At 44.8% G+C, this 20,084-nt stretch overlaps 1 protein-coding gene across 1 annotated transcript in view; it reads left to right on the top strand.

Annotated features, from left to right (window-relative positions):
* Positions 1-234: 234 nt before the first annotated feature.
* Positions 235-20,084, top strand: part of MAN2B2 (mannosidase alpha class 2B member 2) — a 171,375-nt gene continuing 151,525 nt past the window's right edge. Inside the window, exons 1-2 of the mRNA XM_030191167.1 lie at positions 235-238; positions 16,057-16,200. Coding sequence (XP_030047027.1) covers positions 16,078-16,200 — 123 coding nt within the window. The 5' untranslated portion in view covers positions 235-238; positions 16,057-16,077. The remainder of the gene's footprint in view (positions 239-16,056; positions 16,201-20,084) is intronic.

Here is a 20,084-nt window from a genome sequence, read left to right as displayed (position 1 = left end):
GAACAATCAGCCTGCTGTCCTCGGAGAACACCTGCTACAGGTATGTATCATTCACTGTCTCACAATTCCCTTTTTAGTCATTCTCCTTTCACTAATACACCTGAAGAAATTTTTGTCACCCCTCCTTACATTTCTAGCCATTTGTTCTTCCGCTTGTGCTTTCGCCAGACGTATCTCTCTCGGCTTCTTTCAGTTTCCTCCGGTATTCCTTCCCATGTTCCTGTTCTTGAGTTTTTGTGTATTTCTGGAACGCCAACTCTTTAGCCTTTATTTTCTCAGCCACTTGTTTGGAGAACCATATTGGTTTCCTTTTTCTCTTGCTTTTATTTATTTTCCTTACATAAAAGGTTTGTAGCCCTATTTATAGCTTCTTTCAGCCTAGACCACTGTCCTTACACTTCTTGTACTTCCTCCCAGCCCATCAGCTCCTTCCTCAGGTATTCCCCCATTTTAGTAAAGTCAGCACGCTTGAAATCCAGGACTTTGATTTTTGAGTGGCTGCCCTCCACTACAGCAGTCATATCAAACCAAACCGTTTCATGGTCACTGCTGCCCAGGTGGGCACCCACTCGGACATTTGACACGCTATCCCCATTTGTGAGCACCAGATCCAGCGTCGCTCCCTCCCTCGTGGGTTCCGTCACCATTTGTTTGAGCAAAACACTTTGGAAAGCATCCATGATCTGTCTACTTCTCTCCGATTCCGCCGACGGAACCTTCCAATCTACATCCAGCAGATTGAAATCTCCCAGCAACAGCACCTCCCTCTTCTTTCCTAACTTTTGAATATCTGCGATCAGATCCCTATCTAGTTCCTCCAGTTGTATTGGGGGTCTGTAGACAACACCCACGTGGACTGAGGTTCTATCATCTCTTTTAGAACCTCAGGTTGAAGGCTGAGCAGTCAGGAGGGGGAGGCAGGTAGGTAGTTGTGCAGGCTAGGAGGCAGGCAAGTTGTTGATGGGCAGACAAGCGGGCAAGTTGATGGGCTGACAAGCAGGCAGGTTGGTTGATTGGCTAGCAAACAAGTGGGATGATGCTGAATTTCAAATGGAATTTTTAGGCATTGGAGGCCCTGATCGGACAAAATTTGTATTATGTAAAGGATCTGTATCCTGCCAAATCCTTAATCAATCAGGTTCAAAGTGGTTAATATCATCATCAAACCTACAATCTTAAATTGAAATATATATAAAAATGATCAGCACATACAAACTTGGTTTTAAAAAATGTGTTTTCAGCTTTTTTCTAAATTCCATATAAATCAAAATTAGACGATTTTTCAAAGGTCTATTAACGGAAGAAGAATTTGACATCTCGGCATTTTGGCCTGTTCCTGGAGGTTCATTTGTGCTTTTCTCCTAATACGGAGAACATGTAGAATTTAAACTGATAGAACTGATTTTTAAGGTGCTTCATCCAGCTGAGGTCTAAATACTTAGGGCCCGATCGTCAGCTGGTGGCGATCAGCATTTTGCTGACTGCTATATCCCTTCCCCTCTGTTATATCTACATTGTAGTTCCACCTTCTTCCCTTTTAGTCATGTCTTGTCATCATCTGTCTTTGAATATATATAACCTATATGTACTCTTAGCATGTAAGCCACCCAGACACTTATTTGATGGGCGGGCTAAGAAATCCTTAATAGAAAGTTGAACTTCAATGCTGGGCTATGTCTGGGCTCCAGTATTAAATTTCTGGGTTTACGGAGCGGGTGAAAACACAGCCATTTAAGTGTGATATTTAGCACTTAACCAGCTATGGTAAACCACATAAAGATAGGGCTAGCTATTATGCAGTTATCATGGCCGGTAAGTGCTGAATATCAGCACTTAACTGCCAAGTGCTGATTTCACCTCCAGAACATCCCCAAAATAGTTGGTTTCAAGTTGCGTGCTAACCAGACATTTTCAGCAGTGCTATCCTGTCAAGTGCCACTGAATTTAACCAGTTAGCCCCAAATAAGCGATTTAACCAGTCAGGAGCCATTTCTGGCTGGTTAAATTGCTTTGAATTTCAACCTCTCAATTAATAGTCTGTCTTAGTATGTTCCTGTGAGAAATACAAGATCATCTTAAAGCTGTATGTTAATTGTCACCTTATTAAAGGTGATTAAAAAAAAACATTTCTTGGTGTGGTAGCGACTTTGTCTGTTGGCTGCATGGGAAAATTTCCCTCTTGAGATACAGTTTGACTCTGTTAAAAGGGTGGGTGTGGTTTCCATTTGATGATATAGGTCTTTTTCTTGTTTGTTTTGATTTCATGCAGGGGTAGCAGAATGCCTTTTTGTTTGGGGGTGCCATGTTCTGTCCCCAGCTCCAACATCTCCCTTTACCTACCATCCCATAGTCGTCCCCTCCCATGGCATCTAACATCTTTCTCTACCTTTGAACCCCGTACCATGGTACTCAGCATTTCTCCCCTCCCCTCTAGGCTCCAGCACTTCTCTCCTTCCCTAACCCCCTGCTCATGATCTCCAGCACTTCCCCACCCCCTGCGACATGTTTAGTGCAGTGGCATAGCTACATGGGGCCTGGCCCCCCCCAAATTTCATCCGGGCCCCTGGTTTTGCTGGCGAGGGTCCCCAACCCCCGCCAGCTGAAGCCTTCAGCGCTGGTCTCCGGCATGCCGCGTTCCCTGCCCTGTGCTCTTTCTTCCTCCTGACGTCCTGCACATTCCTTTAAGTGAAGCTGAGCATGTTCAGTTAGTTTCACGTAAAGGAGTGTGCACAGGACGTCAGAAAGAAGAAAGAGCTGGGCAGCAAATGTGGCTGCACTAGACACCGGCGCTGAAGAACGCTTTGGCTGGTGGGGGTTGGGTATTTGCTTTTTCGGGGGGGGGGGGGGAGCGACGAGATGGTGAGGGGAGGCGGTGGGGTGGGCTCTGGCCCCCTCCCACCACGAGGTCTGGCTATGCCCATGGTTTAGTGCCTTCCCAGGGCATGGGGTCTTGAGCATTTGTGCATGCTCAAAGCCTACCTGCTTCCTTCATCTCCAAACTTCCTATTTCAGATGGAGCAGAAGCTGACAAGCCTTGGGCTTCTGATGCTCAAGACACCACACCCGCCAGCAGGGCCGTGCCAAGGGTCTCTGGCGCCCCCCTGCAGACTACCAGTTGGCGCCGCCCCCCCCCCCCCCGCACCTGCCTGGCTCCAAGGCAGCGATTCCCCTCTCTCCTTGAGCCCTACCCTCCCACCCATCCATGCCCATCTGTCCCCTGCCCCCGCCATTCATCCCGATCAAGCAATTCCCCTCTCTCCCTTCCATGAACCCTGCCCTCCCATCTATGCTCCTCTCTCCCCTGCCCTCCCGCTCCCATGTAGGAACTGCCCGCCCTCTTCTCCCCCCCCCCCACCCCCCCAAGATCCCTTTCCTTTTTTTTTTCTTTTAAATTTACCTTCCTCCAGCAGCGCAGCGTCAGTGAAGGAGGCGGCGCTCCCATTCCCGACGTCTCTAGCCTTCCAATGGTTCGCTCAGTATTCCGCCTTCTTCTGACGCATCGGCTTTTGGTGCTGTGCCAGTTGGAGTATCACTGACCTGAGGGAGGGAGGTAAGGTACTAAATTCGTTGTGGGGGTCAGGGAAGGTGGAGAGAGAAATTGTAGCAATCTTCCCTCTAAGGATTAAAGTTGACATGAGCAAACATTGTCCGTTACATTACCTTGTGATCACTTCTTACAGATAACACAAGCACATACATAAACTTGCAGGGAGGTAGGAAAGAATTCCATGAGCCATGCTGTGCATGCTTTCCCTCGTTTGCCTGTAGTCTAACTATATTTACAGCTACTCTGAATTTTACTCAGCTACTGGATATGTAGCACAGCTTAGTGTGAACACTGCTCTCTCCCTGTACAAGCACCTCTTCTAACAAAACAAAAAAAGGACAGTAGGAAACTTTTTTCCAGCTGCCTCCCCCAGTACCTCTGTTACTAATGGTATTATGCATACTGTAATACACTTCAGGGAATTATGTACCAAAAAAATTCAAAATAATGCATGGCAAAACAATGCATCATATTAAACAGAAAAGTATTTGAAGTATTCTGGAAATATATGCAGGTACAGTACTTGGCTATCTGTCAGCCCTAGCTCATCAGTCCAGCGTCTTCCCATTGGCCATGTGAATGTGAACAGTGATGTTCAGCAACACTGTAACAGAAATCCTGAGATTACTGGCAACCATAAAATAATTTACCTATCAATGTTTTGGGGAGGTTGCCAAATGGCCACCAGGCTTCAGCTCATCTAGCATTTGGTAAGCGGTTGCGTTACCAAAGATTAGGTATGGCTAATACAGATAATATGTGTTATCTGTATTAGATGTACCTAATAGAGCTGCAGGCTGAAAAACAGGGAGGCCACTGCTACACCTTGAAATCTTAGACAAGTCACTTAACCCTCCATTGAATCGGATAAAAAAAAAAAAAACTTAGGGCTGTGTTTACTAATTCCTAACTCAAGTTTTACTGGTCTAACATATGATACATTTTACTTTCTGTTAATATATTTTGAACATGCTCATGCTTTTCTAATTGTTATGTAAGCAACATCGCACCGGAGTTCTATTCAGGCTAATGCGGGATATAAATGTCATAAATAAAAATAAGGCACGCTATAGGCATTTTTAAATGCACCCATAGGAATGTATAGGTGCATTAGCATTTAACACACCTTAAAAGCGTTTTAAAAATGCTAACACATCTTAACTTAAATTGAAAGCCCTCCAAGGACAGGAAAACACCTACTGTACCTGAATGAAACTTGTCTTGAGCTATTACTAAGAAAGCTGTGATCTTGAAAGTGTGATCTTTATATGCCCTTCCCCACCAGGGAACCTATCAGTTCTTTATCCTAGATTCCCCTGAAGAGGTCAAATGAAATAAAGCACATACACAATATATATATACTAGTAAAAAAAGGCCCATTTCTGGAACGAATGAAACGGGTGCTAGCAAGGTTTTCCTGGGAGTGTGTATGTTTGAGAGAGAGAGCCAGAGTGAATGTGCGGGTGTGTGACAGAGTGAGACTGTGTGACAGTGTGTGTGTGAGAATGAGAGTGTGTGACAGGGCCCCCTCCCCTGTTCCTAATGCCCCTCACCCCGTTCCCTCCCCTCCTTTTCCTCCTCCTTCCCACACTTTGGGTTCCTTAAGGCTTTCAAAAGTCTATGTACCCCCGTGGCCCTAACGCCCAGTATCCGGATACCCCACCGCTTTCCTCCTCACCCCTCCCCCAAGATGTAATACTTTCTCGTCCTTCATTTTTTTTAAAAAGTGTCCTATCTACCCTGTGTACAAATGCCCGGCATTCAGATTGTGTTCCTCTCGTAAATTTTCATTTCTTTCATTCATTCAGAACTTGCCCCCCCCCTGAACACTTTTGGTTCCTTCAGTCTTTTAAAACTCTCCTATCTACCCTGTGTCCTAATGGCCAGCATTCAGATTGTTTTCCTTTCCCAAATGTTCATGTCTTTCAGTCGTTCAGAACTCCCCCCTCCCCCCATTTAGCACTTTTGGTTCCTTCAGTCTTTTAAAACTCTCCTATCAACCCTGTGTCCTAATGGCCAGCACTCAGATTGTTTTGCTTTGCCAAATTGTCTGTCACTGAGGTCAGTGCCTGCCTGCCTGCCTAGCAGACCACTTCCGGCAGGCACGGTCCCAAGCACATCCTGTTGGAGGTGAGAATTATTATATAGGATATATATATATATAATTCTCACCTCCAACGTTCTTTTTTTGTTTTTATTATTTCTTTATTCATATATTTCAATATATCATCACAATACGTGAATATGCAATCGGCATTTATACAAGAGGCAAAAATAAAAGGAAATATCATTAACAGCCTTTCTGTCCACAAGTTTAGGAAATTTGGAATCCAAGAATTTAGAATTTAAAGTAAAACATATAGCAATAATTACGGACTAGTGGTTGCAACCTCTGGTTCAGACCCAGCCTGCATTTAGGGAGGGCACACAACATTCAATTCCACTCTAATCTAGAAATTGTTTTAACTGTATTGGGTCTACAAATTGAAACTGTTTACCCTCAAGCATTACATTACAATAACAAGGAAAATGTAATATAAAAGTTGCTCCCAGTGCCACCACCCTAGGGCGGAGTTCCAAAACAGCCCTCAGTCTCATCTGTGTAGGCCTTGAGAGATCAGGAAAAATACGAATTTTTGAGCCCAAAAACAGATTTTCTAAGTGTCTCAAGGAAAGCCTTAATACGGCATTCCTATCAGGCTCCAGCACAAAAGTAACAAGCAGAGTCAACCTCTGAGTAATTATCTCCAATGAACTTTCAAGGAAAGAAGTAAGATCCATTCCTTCCCCTGCTATCGGGGGATTTTCTTCCACCACTCCACCACTCCTGATGTAATAAGCCCGAGTAAGGGGAGGCAGTGAGTCCTTATCCATTCCAAGAATATCAATCATATATTTTTTAACCATGTCCAAAGGGGAAATTAAAGGTGATTTGGGAAAATTAAGAAACCTGAGGTTAATTCTTCTAGCCTGGTTTTCCAGGTACTCCAATCTTTTATGTAGGAAATTATTATCCTTAACCAAAGCCGTTTCTACAGATCCCATTTCTTGAATTTTAATATTCACAGTCTCCAAATCTAACGTTTGCTGTGCAGTCTTTTGCGCCTGAAGCAGGGCAGCCTCAGAAAGAGTCTTTATGTCAGAAGTATTCATTTTTAAAGTAGTTTGCATAGAAGTGTGAATGCTGTAAACCATATCCCATAGTGACTCTAATGTCACAGTTGCTGGTCTATTCACACCACTAAGGGCTGGAGAAGGGTGAGGTTGATCTTCAACACGAGCAAGTTTAGAAACTATATCCTGGGGCAATACCTTTGAAGCTGATTGTAGCAATAGTTCTTGGTGTTGAGATTCAGCATCCGTTACTGCAGACACTCCCTCAAACAGGTCGGGCTGAGCCCCTTCGGCTTCCTTCCTTGTCAGAGCTGCCAGCAACTCCCCTCCAGGCTGGGGTGGAGCAACTCGTTCCACAGGGCTCAGGGAAGCCCTGTTTCCATTCTCAATCGACGCCGAAGCACCGAGAGTTGCAGAGGGGGTCAAAAAGCCCTGAGGACCTGGTTGCTGTCTGAAAAATTGCAAAGTTGTCTGCCTCGTCGCTGAAGAAGTCACAGGAGCTGAGGGATGTTCCTTCACTTTTCCCCTCTGTTTCCCCATGCTTGATGAGGCGACAGAGGCACCGAAGAGGACCTACAAACAGAGCAACTTCCAGGAGCTAACACAGGTGCGTCCATTCACAACGCCATCTTGGATCCAACGTTCTAATGTGCCTGGGACCGTGGCTCCCTCGGAGGTAGTCTGCTAGACAGTTTAGAATGCACTGACGTCAGTGATGTCACTGACAGCTGATTCCAAGGCAAGGGGAGAAGTAGTTTCCCTACTCCTCCCCCTGCCTGGGAAACTGCTCTCAGTGCCCCCCCTCGGCGCAACAGCCAAGCCCCTGCCCTGCAAAACCGCGAGCCAGGCACTCCTCCCCCTGCCTACCAATCAGCCCTCAGTGCCCCCCCCTCGGCGCAGCACCGAAGCCCCTACCCCCCCTCGACGCATCACCCAAGACCCTCCCCCCCCTCGACGCATCACCCAAGACCCTCCCCCCCCGGCGCAACACCAAAACCCCTACCCCCCCTCTCGGGCACATCAACTCCCTTGCCACCCGCAGCCGCCAATATTAACGCTGTCTGGCCGCTGCTGCTTCTCCTGTGGAGCAGCAGCGGCCGGTACAAAAAGAAAAAAGCCAAAAAAAGATTTTTAACCTGAAATGCTGCTCCGTAGACAGCCATCTGGCATTGGCTGTCGTCACTGCAGCCGCTCCTCCTCTCCCCTCCACGTCACTGCCCCTGCAGGAAGACCCCGGAGAAGCGCAGCAACGTCAGAGGGGAGAGGAGGAGCGGCTGCAGAGATGACAGCCAATGCCAGATGGCCGTCTACGGAGCCATGTTTCAGGTTTCAAATCTTTTTTTGGCTTTTTTCTTTTTGTACCGGCCGCTGCTGCTCAACAGGAGACACAGCAGTGGCCGGACAGCGTTAGTATTGGCGGCTGCGGGTGGCGAGGGGGTTGATGTGCCCGAGGGGGGGGGAGTAGGGGCTTGGGTGATGCACTGGGGGGGGGGGGGTAGGGGTTTGGGTGATGCACCAAGAGGGGAGGGTCACTGGACATGGGTGGCTGGAGGGGGGAGGGGAGGGTCACTGGACATGGATGGCTGCAGGGGGAGCAGGGAAGAGGGAGGTGGGGAGGGGGTCCTGAGACCAGATGGGTGGCTGCAGGGGAGGGCAGCGGTGACAGAAGGGATGCTGCAGGGGGGGCAGGGGGAGAGGAGGGTTGCTGGACATGAGTGGCTGCAGGGGGGGCAGAGGAGAGAGGTGGGTCGCTGGACATGGGTAGCTGCAGGGGGAGAGGAGGGTTGCTGGACATGGGTGGCTGCAGGGGGAGAGGAGAGTCGCTGGACATGGGTGGCTGCAGGGGAGAGAGGAGGGCCGCTGCACATGCGTGGCTGCAGGGGCAGAGGAGGGTTGGTGGGGAGGGGGTCCTGAGACCAGATGGGTGGCTGCAGGGGAGACAGGAAGGACGCTGCGGGGGGGGGGATTACCTTGCGCCAGTTTCATTGCCTACCGAAACGGGCCTTTTATACTAGTATATATATATAAGCAAAGGATGCTGGGCATGATGGACCCTTGATCTTTTCCCAGTATGGCGGTACTTATGTGCGATGTAATGAACAAATTCAGGCAAAAACGGCCGGGCAGAGATTTCTACCCCTGCAAAACCAACATCCCAGGGCAAGATAGTAGGTGAGAAACCCACTGACAAAATGGCTGCTGAAGTCTCGTGAAGCACAGGAGCCGTTGGTGCTGAGCCTGCCAAAACTGCCATCAGAGCAGGGCGTACTGATGGGCAAAGTAGACAAAAGCAGTAGGTCCACAGAAGTAAAGCAAAGCATGCAGGAACCGGTAGCTAAGAGCTTACCCCTGCAGCGCGCACAAAGAGAATATACTCACTATAAGCCCACAGGGGTGCTCTCAGGTGTGCAGTGGCCCTCTAGTGGCTCCTGCCTGGCCTCACCAGCCCTTCTTCAGGGAACAACCTGGAAGCTAGACTTCTATATGATTCCGGTGACTCAGGCCTCCATGTTTGGGCCCCCTCTTCATTAACCTCCGGTCCTGGACCTGCCTCCCTGCTGTATCTCCAGGTAACCGACCCCCTTACCAGTTCTTCTGGTGGGGCCCCTGGCTCACCCTTCTCTGGAAGATAGCACGGATTCCTCTGCTTTCAGAAATATGCAAATTAGCTGAGTAAATGTAAATTCCATTTATTAGAGCTATGCTTCTGTCATGTGGGAACCTTCCTTTCCACTATTATTCATTTACTACCAATTCATTCCCTGAGCCCATTTACTGTGGGACACCTGGGTCTCAGGGTATAACAGCCACCACCCCTGGATAGGACCTTTTTTACTCTCATTAACCTTACGGTCTTATCCTCCACCCCACGGCTGTTTGTTCATTTTCAACACTTCACAGTTCCAACATTAGTTCTGGGGACCCACAGTCCTGGACACACAGTCCTTCTTCCTCAGCACCTGGGACACACAGTCCAGGCTTCAGGCCTCCAGGCTCCCATCTCCTCTCCCTCGGGCAAAACTCCCTCCTCTCCTGAGAGGAAGCTATTTATGAGGTGTCCAATAAACCTCCCCACCTCTTGAGACCTCGCCCCTCTGGTTCCAGAATGATCTGGGTCTAGAAGTCTCTTCTCACTCCCCCAGCTAGCCCTCTGGAGCTCCCTCTACTGGGCCATGCAAGTCAACACTCAGCTAGATCCCTGGAGCTCCCTCTAGTGACCAGAATGGGCATTTTCCCAGTTTTCAGTGGGAGAGCGCCCTCTGGCGGCCTCCTCAAGTAAGGGCAGACACTGTGTTTATCACATCACACATCTACTATAATAAAACTCACCCTCAACGTTCTGAGGACACTGACGTCAGTGAAGCCAAGCCCTGACTTCCTTCAAAAAGGTTCGAAGGTTCATGGTGGTGAAGCCACCAAAATCGCTCTGGGCCCCGCCCTCGAGGGTGGAGCAATGGCAGAACAACGAAGGGGTTGGCAGGGAGGGAGGCGGGGGGTGGGAAATCGCTCTGGGCCCCGCCCTCGAGGGCAGAGCAATGGCAGAACAACGAAGGGGTTGGCAGGGAGGGAGGTGGGGGGGTGGGAAATCGCTCCGGGCCCCGCCCTCACGTCAAACGTCATGAGGTTGGCGGCGGAGCAATGAAAGAATAACGAAGGGGTTGGCCAGGGAGGGAGGGGGGTGTTGGCGATGAAAACCTTGCTAGCGCCCGTTTCATTTGCTCTGAAACAGGCCTCTTTTACTAGTAGAATATATTCACAGAAAAGAGCCAGTCTCGTGACCTCCAAGGCACTGAAGTCCCACAATCTTCCCATAGCCAAGCGCTTTCAAAAAGAACCGCAGTGTTGTTTGTTTTTTTTAAGATAGAGGCAGGAGAAAAAGAGAAGGGAAGACTGAGATAAAGAGGTTGAAAATGGCAATGGGAGAGCACGGAGGAAACTAGACCACTAGGTTTACACATGAGCCACAAGATATTCTCAACCCCAAACTCAACTGAACCTGCAAGCAGGACAGGAGGCCACACAGAAGTCACCACTGTGAACAGGAACTGCTATCCTGCCTGCTGGAGATAGAGACTACTGGCTTTGTTGCTAAGCACAGGAGCTTATGAGGCACAACTCATTAGAGTTCTCTATATCCACCTGCTGGCAGATGGTCACAACCCAGTTGTCTGGACTGATCCTTGGAACGTAATGGAAAGGGGCATTCCCCAGCCAAATTGGCTGTCTACTTTTGTTTCTCTCTCTCTAAGCTGTTTTCTGCTCTGGCATACTGTTTTGTTCCTCCTGCTATTGAAAAATGCAAGCAGACTGCACCTCCCAGAAGCCGCCCTCACATAAGGACAGCTTCAGACCTGCCAGAAAATTTTGCATGTTAAAGGTAGGTGTTCCTTTCTGTGCATCACATGGAATGCTCATTTTAATACTAATGAGCTTGTAGTACATTTGAATTAGATTATCAGTAGCTGCTACAGCGAACAGTTAAAGCCATGCAGAAAGTCTTTGTGAATAACATTTGCTTTAGAGTGGTTACAACCAGTCTAAAGCAAACATAAGCACAGTAAGCTTTGTGCATCAGGCCCTCACTCAGCAGAGTCTTCTTCGAACTCCCTCACTGATGCATATTTGGCTCAAATCAATTCGCCAATCTGCCAATTCTGCACTCACCTACTTTTTCTCGAAATCCATTCTCCAAGAGTTGCGAGATGAATATTGCTTTTTCAGATTTAAAGCCGGTCTAAAAACATTATTTATATTAAATAAAAATGCCTGTGATTGCAGTGGCACTTCAAGGATGATCCTAATGGCTGTAGTTAGGAGTGGCTTTTCTTTTTCCTTGCTTTGCTCTCTTTGTAAATTCTTAAATCTTGGATTGCAATCTTGTCATTTTTTCTTACAACATAAGAACATAAGAGTAGCCATACTGGGTCAGACCAATGGTCCATGTAGCCCATAATCTTGTTTTCCAAACAGTGGCCAAGCCAGGTCACAAGCACCTGGCAGAAACCCAATTAGCAGCAACATTCCATGCTACCAATCCCGGGGCAAGCAGTTGCTTCCCCATGTCTATCTCAATAGCAGACTATGGACTTTTCCGCCAGGAATTTGTCTAAACCTTTTTAAAACCCAGAAACAAATATACCATAAAACAGACTAAAAGACTACACTAAAAGACAATAATAGGACCAAACTACAAAGACACACATAAACTCTTCTACCTTGTGAACAAACTGTTAGACACCACACCAGTTACAAACAACAGCAAAGACATACCAGATGTAGACAACCTTGCGAAATACTTCAAGGAGAAAATTATACAATTACGACTCAAAATACCTGCCAGCCCTATTGAATACGCCACATTTCTAGATTGTCTAGACCCTGAAGATGGAATATACCCAGCAGACAGAACCTGGACCGAATTCGAACTACTATCAGAAGACCTCATATCTGAAACACTTAAAAGATATGCCAAATCCCACTGCAAACTAGACATATGCCCAAACAACCTCATGAAATCAGCTCCTCAACAATTCATAATAGACCTAACAAACCACGTAAACTTCATGCTACAAAACGGACTTTTCCCAAAAGAAAAAGGAAAAATTTTACTCACCCCAATACCCAAAGATACAAAGAAAAGCGCAAGGGAAATAACCAATTACAGACCAGTAGCATCCATACCACTAATAACCAAAATAACCGAAGGAATGGTAACTAAACAACTCACAAACTATCTAAACAAATACTCTATATTGCATGATGCCCAATCAGGATTCCAATCGAATCACAGCACAGAAACAGTATTAATTACCCTTATGACTAAATTTAAACAAATGATTGCAACCGGCAACAATATACTCCTCCTACAATTTGACATGTCAAGTGCCTTCGACATGGTTGACCACGGAATCCTATTACACATATTTGAATATTTTGGCATTGGAGGAAATGTCCTAAACTGGTTCAAGGGGTTCCTAACCCAGCATTCATATCAAGTCACATCAAATTCAGCCACGTCTGCCGCATGGACACCTGAATGTGGAGTTCCACAAGGATCACCCCTCTCACCAACCATTTTCAACCTAATGATGATTCTCTTGGCAAAACTCCTATCAAACCATAACCTCAACCCATATATATACGCCGATGATGTAACAATATACATCCCTTTCAAACAAGACAACAAATAAATCTTCAATGAAATCAACCAAAGTCTGCACATCATGAACACCTGGGCAGATGCATTTCGTTTGAAACTAAATGCAGAAAAAACCCAATGCCTGATACTTACCTCCCAATACAACACGAATGAATTTACCGCTATAAACACACCAAAACTAAACCTTCCAATCTCAGAAACGTAAAAAATCCTTGGAGTCACTATCGACCGACACCTAACACTCGAAACCCATGCAAACAACACAACCAAAAAGATGTTCTACTGCATGTGGAAACTGAAAAGAATAAGACCATTCTTCCCAAGATCCGTCTTTCGCAGCCTAGTGCAATCCCTCGTACTCAGCCATCTGGACTACTGCAACTCACTATACGCAGGCTGCAAAGAGCAAGTACTGAGGAAACTTCAAACAGCCCAGAACACAGCAGCCAGACTCATCTTCGGAAAACCAAAATATGAAAGTGCAAAACCCTTATGAGAGAAACTACACTGGCTCCCACTCAAGGAACGCATTACTTTCAAAGTATGCACATTAGTCCACAAAATCATTCACAGCGAAGCCCCAGCCTACATGTCTGAGTTAATAGACTTACCACCCAGAAACGCCAAAAGATCATCCCGAACTTTCCTCAACCTCCACTTCCCTAACTGCAAGGGCTTGAAATACAAAGCGCTGCACGCGTCAACCTTTTCTTACATGAGCACGCAGTTCTGGAACACACTGCCGCGCAACCTGAAAACGATCTACGAACAAACCTCCTTCTGCAAATTATTGAAGACACATCTTTTTGCTAAAATCTACGGAAAGAACCAAAACACATAAAGTCCACACTCACTGTTCAGTAATGCATCAATACATCCACTTCTGAACTCTCATCCCCCGAAATCTCACCACACTCATACCTTTACCCACAGAGGAATGTATACCATATGTTTTCTTGTTATTATATATTGCCCTTTAGTTTCCCTTGTTTCCTTCCAATGTTTCACTGTTCTTTTCCATTGCTATATTCCTTAACGACATTTGATTTGTCTCGTATAACTCTTCACAATGTAATCCATAACCGAATTCTAACAAATTGTAATTCCATCATTCATAATGTATTGTAAGCCACACTGAGCCCGCAAAAAGGTGGGGAAATGTGGGATACAAATGCAATAAATAAATAAGATACACTAACCATTGCTACCACATCAACCGGCAAAGAGTTCCAGAGCTTAACTATTCATTGAGTGTCCCCTAAAGTCTTTGCACTTTTGGCATGAGTAAAAATTTGATTTAGTTCTACTCGTTCTACACCACTCAGGATTTTGTTAACCTCCACCATATCTCCCGTCACCCATCTCTTTAGCCTTTCCTCATACGAGAGGAGTTCCTCCCCCTTTATCATTTTGGTCACTCTTCTTTGAACCTTTTCTAATTCTGCTATATCTTTTTTGAGATATGGTGACCAAAATTGAACGTAATATTCAAGGTGTGGTCACACCATAGAGTGATACAAAGGCATTACAGTATATTTGGTCTTATTCACTATCCCTTTCCTAATAATTCCGCCACCACACACTGAGCAGTACATTTCAGCATATTATCTACAACGACAATTAGATCTTTTTCTTGAGTGCTGACCCCCAAGGTGGATCCTAGCATCAGGTAACTATGATTCATATTATTCTTTCCATCATATTGCATTTGTCCACATTAAATTTCATCTGCCATTTGGATGCCCAGTCTTCCAATTTCCTAAGGTCTTCTTGCAATATTTCACAGTTTGCACATGTTTTAACAACCTTGAATAGTTTTGTATCGTCTGCAAATTTTATCACCTCACTCGTCGCTCCGATTTCCATATCATTTATAAATATGTTAAATAGCACTGGTCCCAGTACAGATCCCTGCGGCACGCCACTGTTCACCCTCCTCCATTAACAAAAATGTTCATTTAACTCTACCCTCTGTTTTCTGTCCAATAACCAATTCCTAATCCACACCAGAACCTTGCCTCCTATCCCATGACTCTCTAATTTTCTCAGGAGTCTCTCATGAGGAACTTTATCAAAAGCTTTCTGAACATCTAGATACACTACATCAAACGGCTCACCATTATCCACGTTTATTCACACCTTCAAAGAAATGAAGCAAATTGGTGAGGCAAGACTTCCCTTGGCTGAATTAATTGCATGTACAGTAGATTTCCTTTGCGGGTTCATCCCAGATAGTAGCTCAAACTTGATCATGTTATGAACACTTTGTCCCAGGGGACCCAACACCGCCACCTCTCGCACTATGCCCTGCACGTCACCAAGCACCAGATCCAAAATGGCTCCCCCTCTCGTCAGTTCCAGGACAAGTTGCTCCAAGAAGCAGTCATTTATTACATCTAAAAATGTTATCTCCCTGGCACTCCCTGATGTAACATTTATCCAGTCAATATTGGGGTAATTGGAATCACCCATTATTATAGAGTTGCCAAATTTGCCAGCTTTCCTAATTTCTGTAAATATTTATTCATCTGTCTGTTTGTTCTGTGTCAGTGGACAGTAGTACAGCCCTATAAGAATACTCCTTCCCTTCACACATATAATTTCTATCCATAATGATTCCACGCTGCTATTTCATGTGGAATGTTTATTTTATTTGACACAATGCCCTCTTTGTCAAATAAAATAAACATTCCACATGTGACTGTCCTTCTGTTTGTTGTTCTCTCTCCCACTTTTGCTGTTCTTGATTTAATGGTTTATATTAAAATAAATATAAATATCACAGTTTTCTTCAAGATTGTACTACCTCCTTATATATTTAATTGGAACATAATGTGTAGTAAGAAAAGCAAAGAGGTCCAACAGTTATTAAGTAATTAAGGCAACTGTGCAGAAATTTATAAAAATTATAAAATAAAAAGACCCAATGGGTTCTTCCATATTGCCCACAGTGGTTCAAAAATGGTAAAATGAAAGCCTATTATAACAGATGGCCTCGCTACTAATTTTTAAAAACTTGCATTCAAAATATAGGCACTAACCCTTACTGTTGAGTCACAGTATTACAAACCATAGCACCAGGCAGCGTGTGGGTGTGTCGGTCGTTGACAACACTCGTTGTTTCAGAGGTTGGTCCCTCTTTCCTATCCGTAGCTCGTGACTACCTGCTTTTTGCAACTGAAAGTGAATAAGGAAGCGGGTTGCTCCAAACCCGGCTGGGAGGTTTTCTGCGAAGACTAAGAGCTCGCTCGTGCAAATGAAGCTGCTGTCTATGCTTCCGCTCTTGGCTCTGTGCGGGGCGGCGCGTGCTGTAAGGAGCACGCAAGTATTCGTGGTGCCGCACAGTCACATGGATGTGGGCTGGGTGTACACCGTGCAGGTAGCCGCACAACTCTTCTTCTTGCGGGACACGGGATGGGGGGCAGACTTAAAAAAAAAAAAAAAAAACAACAAACAAGCAAACTCTTTGACTCGGTGAATGCTTAAGGTTGTAATGCCAATATATATAAGAGCCAGGTTTCCAAAATTATGGAGGGGGTGCTAAATCCAATGGAAATTTCCTCTCCTTTGATACACACAGTCGAGGTATTTGTTCAATATTTGGGGTGCACCCACAGAGCTGACTCGTAGTACCTGATATACTGGCATACAACATACAGTCGACCAGTCATCAGCTAAAGTATTTTGACAGGTTAGAGAATTAGCCTTTGGACTGCTGTAAAACAACAAGCCCTCAAATCACAAAGGATCGAAAAAGTGAATGCTCTGTTTTTGCTTACTGGCATACTTCTACATTGCCTTTTCTATTTTAAGGTTCTGTTTGGTGCATTTTGAACAAAAAGCGAGAGCATATTCAAACCGGCAGCTAAATTATTAAAAGCAAAGGAGCATATCATGCACTTTTTGTTTTCCGATTATAGCTGTGGGGAAAGTGCTTAGTATATGGCTTTCTGGAATTAGATACAAAGAAGATAATTTTATGACAGTGTTTCTAGGCCAAAAAGCCATATAGGTGCTTATATGCAGTTCTGTAAAGGGCTCCTAGATTTCATTATAGAATAGAGTAGTGCTTCTCAATATTTTTTTGTGACTGTGGCCCCATGGGCGCAACCACATAAAATTGTGTGACCTCCTGGAGGTGTAGAATAATGATGCATCTATGGAGAGCTCCCCAGGTTGTGACCCCCCCCCCCCCAAAGGCTGGGAAGCTCTGCAATAGAGTGTATGTTTGCATGTGCATGCCAACATTTAGGTGCTAACATGCCGTGTAAATGTGATAAATATTGCACTTAATTGTTCAACTTACAGTATTCTGTAAGTTACATGTGTAAGTGTGGACACTGCCCACATGCACACCCCTGTGGCAGTTGCATGATATGTGGGTTGCGCATTAAGTTTGCAGAATACCACTTAGTGCCCAATTGGCACTTAACGCATGTGAATGTAATGTGCAGGCATATTAGTGCTATTTTAGATTGTAAGCTGTATTGAGCAGGGACTGTCTCTCTGTGTCAGGTGTTCAGCGCTGCATGCGTCTGGTAGCGCTATACAAATGCTAATAATAACAATAGTATTCTATTGTCTTGGTGCACACATACAAATTTGACGGTAGAATGAAGGGTTTGAGGAAGAGGTGCCGAATCACGCACATGTTGGACCGGAGGGAGCGGCAGCAAGGTCCCCGAGTGCTGTGAAGAGGGGTGTTTAGCGTGTGAGAGTAAAGGAAGCCAAATGCATAACTTCCATGTTTAATGTGTGTGACGGGATCATTTTTAAAGCACTTCTCACAGTGTTTTTGAAGCCGGGCAGCCCCAACGAGAGGTACAGACCTCTCGTTAGCTTTCCCAGAGTTTTCCAGCGTTAGGGCAAGCGGAAAACCTTAGTGCATCTCATTTCAATAGGGTTTCTACACAATTTGCTCATCTGTATTCCGTTTTCGTTTGCTGCTACCGTCGTCGGAAATTGGGCTTTAGTACATGCCAGGGTTAAAAACTTGTTCGTTAAAGTGTCGTTAAAGGCTTGTTTAGTTTAGTGCATCTTGCCCTGAGTGTTTTGAAAAGACTCCACCTAACTTTGTAAGTCACTTTGAAAAGATGCCTCCACCTAACTGTAAGTCTTAAGTGCTTGAAAAGATTCCTCCACTTAACTTTGTAAGTCTAAGATATGCTTTCAAAATACACCACCTAACTTTGTAACTCTTAAGTGCTTAGAAGAGACGCCTCCACTTAACTTTGTAACTCTTAAGTGCTTAGAAAAGAAGCCTCCACCTAACTTTGTAACGCTTAAATCCTTAGAAAAGACACTTCCACCTAACTTTGTATGTCTGACTACTTTCAAAATATGCCTCCACCTAACTTTGTAAGTTACTTTGAAAAGACGCCTCAACTTAACTTTGTAAGTCTGAAGTGCTGTGAAATGACGCCACCACCTAACTTTGTAAGTCTAGGATGTGCTTGTAACTCTTAAGTACTTACAAACGATGTCCCCACCTAATTTTGCAAGTCCAAGTGCTTTGAAAAGATGCCTCCACCTAATTGTATAAGTTGCTTTGAAAAGATGTCCCCACCTAACTTTGTAAGTCACTTTGAAGAGACACCTCCACCTAACTTTGTAAGTCTTAAGTGTTTTGAAAAGACATCTCTCCTAACTATGTAACTCTTAAGCGCTTAGTAACCACAGAAAGGCAATATAGCAAGACCCATTCCTTTTCCCTTAACGCCATAGTTATCAATGTATTATTTTACCACTAACTTGTGCTGATCAAGGTTAATCAGGCGGGGGGCCCTCTCCTTCCTACTTAAACCTCTTTGAATATGTACTCTAAGATTTATATCCCCAACCCTGTTTGTCGGGAGTCTGAAAGATCTCACTCTGGGATGGTTCACTCTTGGCTTCTCTGCTGATGAGGATATGAATCTTTAAATATTGTCCCCTGTATTTATTTTGTTTTCCTCTGTGCTGATTGCTAAATTATGTTCAATTCCATTTCAGATGTGCAGATATTGTCTTGTTGGTATCATGGCAGACAGCAGCTGCATGAGATATTTCTTGTGATATCTTGGTATATTTTTTTCTTTTGAGCTTTACAGAGCATTTTCTGTTTGATGGGTTCAAAATAAACACTTCTGCTTTTGCCAAAAATCTAGCCTTTTAAAAGTTAGTTATTGTACCAGAACAGTTGCTGTCCCGTGTCCTTTTCACCTGTGTCTGGTATTTCCATGTAGTGATGTCATCTGTAGTGCAGTATTGAGATTTCAGGCACTTGCATATATGGAATCACATTCTAAAATTTCACAATATTTTGTCCAAAAATTGAGGACCTCAAGTGAAATGCAAGAAAGGTTTATTTGACTGTTTAGTTTGGGAAGAAAGCCAACTTGAAGCTTCCTGTCATGGTGAAGTGCATCTGTGAATAGCAGATTGAAAAGCCTGTAATGCCATGTCTTTAATGTCACAACAGCCAGATGGTTTTCCAGCTTTTATTATCCATGTTTAACAAGTCTAAATTTGTTCATTCTTAATCTTTTTATAGTCTTTATTTTGAAGCAAGCATTTTCCAATGGATAGAATGTTTCATGATGAGAGAATATGAAACTCAAGGTGGGAGGGGGGTACGGGAAATAACATTAATAAATGTCTTTTAATAGAGTTCTAGAGTCAAATACCGTAGCAGAATTCAAGAAAATTTTGCATAGGCATGGGGAATTCTTAGTTTCAAGGAATTGAAAGTAAAATTGGAGGTGTAGTTGGGCTTATGGTATTTGAATGAGAAAGTTAATTAGGAAGACTAGATGAACCTTACAGATTTTGTCACTGTCACGAAACGCCTAGCCAAAAAAGAAGGGAAAGGTCTGGCACAAAACACCTAGCCACCTGCCTGGGGCTACCCCATGGTCACTTAGAGGGTCTATCCCCAGCACAGCTCAAGTCTGCCTGCACCTGCTACTTGTGCTCTACACTAGCACCCTCCTCCCACTGACTGGGTCCCAACCGTCTTTGGGTGAGTCTCCTGCTCTCAAGGTGTTTCCCAGTGATTTCTAGGGTACTAGGGCCATTCTCCCAGTGGTCCCACAGTTCCTAGGAAGCACTCATAGACCCAACACACAAACCACCAGGATTCTTAGTCAGTCCAGACAAACAGAGGCAATCAACTAAAAATATTTATTGTCAAGAAAAATTAAAACAATGAACAGAAAAGGTGTAATCAGCAAAACAATAATAGGTAATTGAGATACAGATCAATTATAAAACTGACTAAACATT

This window comes from Microcaecilia unicolor, chromosome 2 (assembly GCF_901765095.1).
Source record: "Microcaecilia unicolor chromosome 2, aMicUni1.1, whole genome shotgun sequence".
Taxonomy (NCBI): Eukaryota; Metazoa; Chordata; class Amphibia; order Gymnophiona; family Siphonopidae; genus Microcaecilia; species Microcaecilia unicolor.
Note: the sequence above shows the minus strand (reverse complement) of the source record. Positions and strands in the feature narration are given on the sequence as shown.